This window comes from Colobus angolensis, unplaced genomic scaffold, assembly GCF_000951035.1.
Source record: "Colobus angolensis palliatus isolate OR3802 unplaced genomic scaffold, Cang.pa_1.0 Scaffold66, whole genome shotgun sequence".
NCBI classification, from domain to species: Eukaryota; Metazoa; Chordata; class Mammalia; order Primates; family Cercopithecidae; genus Colobus; species Colobus angolensis.
The window spans coordinates 1119319-1127161 of NW_012120265.1; the positions used below are offsets into that span (position 1 = coordinate 1119319).

Here is a 7843-nt window from a genome sequence, read left to right on the forward strand (position 1 = left end):
ACAGAAGAGAGGGGAAGGAATGAGGGGCCAAGTAGGTGCCCAGAGAGACATGGGGGGCGGGGCAGGTAGGGAAGGATAAGGTAGGAAAAGTAAGGAGAATAACGGGGAAGGGAGACAAAAGTCATCAAGGGGTCACTCAGGCCCTCCCCTCCAAAGCCCCCAAGCCCAGCCTTTCCCAGAACGCCCAACCCCACCCCATGGGCACCAGGCTGGTTAAAGTCAGGGTCCAGGAGCCCCTGTCCAGGTCCAGCCACCACTCCCCACCCCCAGCTCCTGGGGACGAGGAGCATCTAATAAACCTTTTGGAGCCTCCATCTGTTAGTCATGGGGTTCCCAGAGCTGAGGATGGGCCAAGGAGGACTTGGGGACCCTGGCCAGCCTGGTCCCCAAAGCAAGAAATCAATACCCACCCAGCACTAGCTCTCTCCTATGGAGCGGGAATCATTTCTCTACCTTCCATCCCCTCCCCACCAGACGATGACCCCTGAGGGCCGGTCTGGGTCCCTGCAGAGGCCACAATGCAGGGAAGGGTTGGGGGGGACCCACAGTAGGGAGGGGTCCTGGGGGGGCTGCAGTAGGTCCTCAGTAAACATTAGTCGCCATCAGTAGCCTTGCTTATGAAGTGGGGAGGCCCTGCTGCTGGCTTGGGCACATGTCTGCAGTGAGCAGGTGGGTGAGAAAAGGGAAACTGAGGCACAAAGAGGCAGAGGGTTGGCCACGTGCCTGCCTGGCTTGTGCCGCAGTGGGCAGGGTGGCAGGGCAGACTGGGCTGGTTGCCAGCAGACTAATTAATGAGCTTTAATGAGTTGGCATGCCCCATCTCATCACCTCCGTGAACTCCAGGTCAACTCTGCATAGAGCGAACACCAGAGGGGAATGCAGGCAGAATCCGGGGGCGAACAGCGCTGAGCAGAGAAGCCGGGACCTGGGTTGAAGCCCGCTCCAAGGGGTCCCTGAGTCTAAGTCAACTGTCAAATCCGGACAGGCGGATGAGGCCCAAAAGTGGTTCCCCTCCTCCAGGGAGCTTCTTCCCCCTTTGCTCACTGGCTTGTGAGCAACCACCACTCCCTCACACGGCCACATTCCCACCCCAGGGCCTATGGACTTTTTCTTTTTCTTTTTTCCCTCCCTCCCGTTCTCCCTTCCTTCTTTCCTTTCCTTTATTCCTCTCTCTCTCTTTCTTTTTGAGATGGAGTTCTGCTTTGTCACCAGGCTGGAGTGCAGTGGCATGATCTCGGCTCACTGCAGCCTCCAACTCCCGGGTTCAAGTGATTCTCCTGCCTCAGCCTCCCGAGTAGCTGGGATTACAGGCACCTGCCACCACGCCCAGCTAATTTTTGTATTTTTAGTAGAAACAGGGTTTCACCATGTTGGCCAGGATGGTCTCAATCTCCTGACCTCGTGATACACCCGCCTCGGCCTCCCAAAGTGCAGGGATTACAGGCATGAGCCACTGCGCCCAGCTGGCCTTTGCACTTTGTGTTCACTCCTCCCCAAACCACTCTCCAGCTCTTCAGCCCAGACTGTGGAGGTTCAAATCCCAATCACAACTCTGTTGCTCTCTGACAAATGGCCTCACCAATCTGTGTGCCTTAGTTTCCTCATCTGTAAAATGCAGACAGTGGCTCCCATTTGCAAGCCCAGCACTTTGGGAGGCTGAGGTTTGAGCCCAGGAGTTCAAGACCAGCCTGGGCAACATAGCGAGACCCCATCTCTACAAAAAATTAAGAAATTAGCCGAGCATGGTAGCAATCGTCTATAATCTCAGCCACTCAGGAGGCTGAGGTGTACAGATCTGGAAAAAGTGCACTCCAGGCAGAGGGAACAGCACATGCAAAGGCCCCGAGGCAGGACTGTGCTTAAAGCATGAGCTGTCATCATACATATTTCCACCCGAGGCTTTTAGAGACTTCTGGCGAGGCTGTTTGCTCTGAGGACATGGCTTGAGATATATGAGAATTTTAGGTAAAACAGGTAAGTAGAGGCAAAATCCATGTTGTGGGGGCAGGGATAAGAAAGTTACCCTCAAACTTAAAAGGCCACAGGGAGGGATCAGTTTTAAAAGAAAGCTTCTCAGCTGTCTCTCTCAGCTTCTCCCACCAAGGCCTAGACAAAAAACAACAGCTTTAGGCCAAGTATGGTGGTTCATTCCTGTAATCCCAGCAGTTTGGGAGGCGAAGGTGGGAGGATCACTTAAAGCCAGTTCAAGACCAGCCTGGGCCACATAGTGGGACCCTGTCTCTAGAAAATAAATTTAAAAAGCAGCCAGGTGGGGTGGCTCATGCCTATAATCCGAGCACTTTGGGAGGCTGAGGCAAGCGGATCACCTGGAATCAGCAGTTGGGAGACTCCAGCCTGGCCAACATGGTGAAACCCCATCTCTATTTATTTATTTATTTATTTTATTTTTTATTTTTGAGACGGGGTCTCGCTCTGTCGCCCAGGCTGGAGTGCAGTAGCGCGATCTCGGCTCACTGCAAGCTCCGCCTCCCGGGTTCACGCCATTCTCCTGCCTCAGCCTCCCCAGTAGGTGGGACTACAGGTGCCCGCCACCACGCCTGGCTAATTTTTTATATTTTTAGTAGAGACAGGGTTTCACCATGTTAGCCAGGATGGTCTCGATCTCCTGACCTCATGATCCGCCCTCCTCGGCCTCCCAAAGTGCTGGGATTACAGGCGTGAGCCACCAATAGGCTATATTCTATTCCTGAACCCCAGAAATCCATGTGGAAATCTCTGGGTTCTACTTGAATTCTAAGGGGGTTTGGCAGAGTTCTAGGCCCACTGGCCCAGAATACGCCCATCCACCCAGGTTCCCTGAGCAGAGACAGCTGGGCCTCACTCTTGCTCCCAGTGCCCTGGGTCAGGAGAAAGGGTAAGCTGCCCTTTGCCTTAATCAGGCAGAGTTCCTGCCTTGGGCAAACAAAAAGCATGGGTGAAGGGTGGAGGGGAAGCAAATCAAATAAAAAAACACATACACACACACACACATCCTTGTTCAGAAAGCAGTGGCCATGCTAGCAGACAAGAGGTCACCAAGGTGTCAGGGCCAGAGAACTGGCCTCTGAGGCCGGAGTCGGGGGTAATTGGGGAGGGGAGCTCCTGCAAGAGAATGGGGCTGGGGAAAGTCCCTTGTGGGGCGTCCCCGGCCTCTTCAGCTCTACGGCAGCAACCAGGGGGCCAGGGATCCTAATTGGATTCCTCCAGCCTAGGGCCAGACCATAGCCCACTGGATCAAGGGATCAGTGGTAATGAGGTTAGCAGGCGCTGGGCCCCGCCCCCTGAGGCACCCAGACCCCTGTGAAAGGGAGGGAAAAAGGGAGGAAGAAGCTGTTTGTTCACCCCAGCCCTAGCTGCTGTGATCCTCCCCAGTGTGTCCCCAGCGCGTACTCACCCTCCTTCCTCATGCCCACCCGGAAGCACTTCTTGAGACGGCAGTACTGGCACTGGTTCCGGTGGTGCTGGTCGATCTGGCAGTCACGGTTGGACCTGGGGGCACACAGAGGCCAGGGCTCCCTGAGACCCCCACGTCCTCCTCCCCCAACCAGCCTATGAGCTGCCTTTGGAGGCTGCCCCTCAGAAATACTAGTAGGGGCCCTCTAGACTGGGGAGGTAGTCCCGAACGGGTACAGGAGCTCAGCTTGCAGGTCTGCAAAGCAGACAGGATAACCTGGATGGGTGGTGATGGATGAAGCGGAATCTGTGGAAAAGCAGATGAGCACCCGAGGGAGGGCACATTGGCACTGGGTTTTGAAGGATGAATAGGAGTTCTCCAGGTGACTGGAGGGGTGATCTCAGAGACAGAGTATAGCCAGAGCAAAAGGGCTGAAATACACAAATATGGAGGCCTAAAGGGTTTCATTTTATTTGGTCACTGTCAAGCTGAGCAGGGTCATTGTCCCCAAAATGATGTGAAGGCAGAGAGGACATGGTCAGAAAGCTAGGTTTTGTGAGTTAACTAGGGGTCAGGCCAGAGGCTAGTGGTCTGTGGGGCCCCTGCATTATCACCCGCACGAAGCCCACACCAATGAATGAGTAAGTAAACAAAGTCACTCGGGTCCTCCGCCCTTAAGGTCCCACTCCTGTGCTCTTCTGGGAGGACCACCCAACAACCCCTATGCAAGCTTGAGATTCTCCTGGTCAGCCCTCAGTGCATACCATCGCCTCTTGCAGGGATGAGACAGGTGGCCCCACCCTGAGAGGAGGTGAGCTCCCCATCCTGGGTCAGCCCCAGGCAGGAAGGTCCAGGCCTTACTCTTCAAATGTCCCCAGAACCTTCTCCCCTTGGCCCGTGCCCTTGGACTCCCCTGGTCTCTTGCCACCATGAGCTGGGAGCTCTCCAAGGCCTGGGCCTGGCGTGACTACCTGTGGGGTCCCAGCTGGACACCCAGGGGATACGCAGAGACATTCACAGAGTGGAACCATCACTTAAGGGAATTAAATAGATGCATCTCTGTGGTGGCTCACGCCTGTAATCCCAGCACTTTGGGAGGCGGAGGAGGGTGGATCACCTGAAGTCAGTTCAAGAACAGCCTGGCCAACATGGTGAAACCCCATCTCTACTAAAAATACAAAAACGAGCTGGGCGTGGTGGCGCATGCCTGTAATCCCAGCTACTTGGGAGGCTGAGGAAGGAGAATCGCTTGAACTGGGTAGGTGGAGGTTGCAGTGAGCCAAGATTGACCCACTGCATTCCAGCCTGGGCGACAGAGTGAGACTCTGCCTCAAAAAAAAGAAACAAGAAAAAAAAAAGGCTGGGTGCGGTGGCTCATGCCTGTAATCCTGGCACTTTGGGAGGCCGAGGCAGGTGGATCACCTGAGGTTGGGAGTTTAAGACCAGCCTGAACAACATAGAGAAAACCCATCTCTACTAAAAATACAAAATTAGCCAGGCGTGGTGGCGCATGCCTGTAATCCCAGCTATTTGGGAGGCTGAGGCAGGAAAACCGCTTGAACCCAGGAGGCAGAGGTTGCAGTGAGCCGAAATCGCATCATTGCACTCCAGCATGGGCAACAAGAGTGAAACTCCGTCTCAAAAACAAAACAAAAACCAGATGAATCTCAGCTGCAGACACCCAGCCCCAACCCTCAGGTGGCGACTGCCCCACTGAGCCTTGGTTTCCTCATCTGAAAATGGGAGGCCAGATACCGCCCTATATGGGATGGACTGGGTCAGAGGGGTTCACGGAGGACAGTGTCAAGACCCAGACTCCAGGTGGGGAACCCAACTTAGGAAAGCTGAGGCTCTGCGCCCATCTCCCCAACACCCCCATCCTCCCCTACACCCCCACCACTGCCTGGGTCCCGCAGCACCAGCCGCTGAGCCCCTGGGAAGAGGCCCCACTAGGGCAGAGGGAGCTCAGGCAGAACCAGAACAAAGCCCAGCCGCGGGGTGGTGGGCAGATCCAGGGCAGCCGGGTGGAAATGGCCTGGCCTGGGGCGGCCCTGCAGGCAGGGAGAGGCCCGGCTCAGGGGCCCCTGACCTCAGGGGAGGCCCTGAACCTTCTGTATCAACTTCCCCTGACCTCAGGGGAGGCCCTGAACCTTCTGTATCAACTTCTCCAGCTGTAGAATTGGGACAGATCCGTCCCTCCAAGGAGGAAGGCAGTTAAGTTATTCCTGTTATCCCACCTAAAGAGTGCATGCTTTTTTGCCCAACCCCATGGCCCAACTCAGCTTCCTCCCTGAGCTTCTGGCCTCCAGTCCAATTTGATCAGAGCCCTCCCCTGCTCACACACCCTCCATGGCTCCCCATCACCCTCAGCCAGCATTTCAGGCCCACCTAGCTATGACTTCTCCCATGGCTGCGCGGTCCCCTCTTACAGCACAGCTCCCCCAGTCTGCCACTAAATGTTTTGTCTGGGCCACACACTGGCATGCCCCTGTGGCCTTTCTTCCACCTGCCAACTCCATGCTTCAAAGTTCATGTCCCCTCGCCTCCTCCAGGCAGAACCTCTACTGTCTCCCTGGGACCCCAGATCCCACAGGCTTGGGGCATCTGTCTCATTGTGTCTCCTCCAGACTGGAGGCTTCTCAGGAGCTAGACTTGGAGCTGGGGTCTCTCTGGAGGGGCTGGCATCAAACCACCCAGGCTGGGCCCCAGCGAGACCCTGCTAAATCCATTTGAAGCTCAGAATGGAATGGTGACTTCACCAGGTCACACAACTCACATAGCACAAACCTGCCAGCTCCAAGCAAGGCCCCCCCAATCCCCACGGAAACTGGTGCTCCCTGACCCCACCCTCAGGAAGCCCCTGAGACCCCAAAACTGCCTGAGCCCCCTCCCTAAAGACATGACGGGAGAGAAGGCGGTTTTCCAGCAGCAAGAATGAGGCCAAAGTCTAGTGGCCCAGTTTGTGCTGGAGGAGGGAGCAAGGCAGCTCCGCCACACATGGTCACACCAGGCCAGCCCTGACCCGGGACCTGGGGTCAAACTCCACCCTCGGGTACCTGAGGCCCTATTTGGCGGCCTCAGCCAACAAGCCTTCCATTAGCCATTCTCCCTGGGGGCACCCTGATCCGAACTCAGCGGTCCCCTATCTGGTCCCACAGTTTCCCCCTGCAAAGCCCCAACTCGGGCAGGGTCCCTCCATGTCCAACGCAAAGCAGGCACCAGGACCTCTCTCTGGGCCTTTGGGCCTCTGTTTTGTGCAGCCGGGAAATGAGACCGTCTAGACCGGCTCTACAGACACCCTGCATGTTCCTGGGGTGCAGAGTAGGGGCTTATAAACGGACAGATCGGATGCTCGCCCGGGAACGGTGAGAAAAGAACTCCCGGGCTGGACAACCCCGATAGCTTTCCCTGGGGACCTTCCGCCAGTACAGCTAGAAAGGCCACGCCCTGCCAGAGAGGTCTCCGACCTGGGACAGCCCAGCGATCCTGCTCGGAAACGTTTCACTCCCTGCCCGTCTCAGAGACACCCAAAGTTTAAGGGATTTTTCCAGGAGCCCCAGGTCTGCACCCACCCCTGGGGGAGGCGGACGTTTCAGTCAATTCCGGTGGCCCTGCCGGCCTTCCAGTGGCGATTTCCGGTGACCCAAGGCTCAGAGTGAGCCCAGAGGGGTTCCCCGGGATGGGCAAGGCCAGCTCCCACCCCCACCCCCACCGCTGGGCCCCTCACTCGAAGAAGACCGCCCCGTGCCACCCCAGCCTCCTTCCGTCTGCCGCCTCCGTAGCCACAGCGACTTTGGAAGTGATATTTGACCCCAAGGGCGCGCCGTATCGATCCGCGCGGCCGCAGACAATGGCCCCTGGACGCTGCAAGCTCCACGGTCCAAGTTCCACGTTCGATTCCCCCGAGGGCATCCCGCGCGCTGGGATCCCCGAGAACGGGTGCCTTGGGGTTGGGCTGCCACCCCTGACAGCACCCCTACCCCCACCCCAGCGCGGAGATGACCCCTCCCCAGAGAAAAGGAGGGGGGAAGGAGAAGCAAGTAACTGGGGCAAAAGCCTCCAGGGACCACCTGATAGGGGGGAAACCTGCAATGTTGCAGCGCCGACTGTATACACAATCCAAGCCATGGAATACGGGAGGCGGGTGCTGTGCCCCTATCTCAGAGGGGGTAGTGGAGGCCCAGGGAAGGTCAGCGCCAGGCCCAAGGTGACCGAGCAGGTCAGAGGCCCGCCCCAGGCCGGGGCGGGGTGCACGGCGGCGGCGCGCGGATGGGGGGCTCACCGGCAGGTGTAGCTGAGGTTGCGGCGGATGCTCCGCTTGAAAAAGCTCTTGCAGCCCTCGCAGGTGAAGACACCGTAATGCTTGCCGCTCGACTTGTCCCCGCACACCACGCAGTCCACCTGCAGCCCCGGCCGCTCCTCGTCGCCCGGCTCGGCGTCGCTGGCGGC

The 7843-nt window shown here is 57.3% G+C and overlaps 1 protein-coding gene across 1 annotated transcript in view; it reads right to left on the minus strand.

Moving 5' to 3' along the window:
- The window catches only part of NR2F6 (nuclear receptor subfamily 2, group F, member 6), a gene marked incomplete at its 5' end in the record, with an annotated part of 17912 nt that extends 10069 nt beyond the window's left edge, over window positions 1-7843 (minus strand). Inside the window, 2 exons of the mRNA XM_011925899.1 lie at window positions 3395-3489; window positions 7677-7843. Coding sequence (XP_011781289.1) covers window positions 3395-3489; window positions 7677-7843 — 262 coding nt within the window. The remainder of the gene's footprint in view (window positions 1-3394; window positions 3490-7676) is intronic.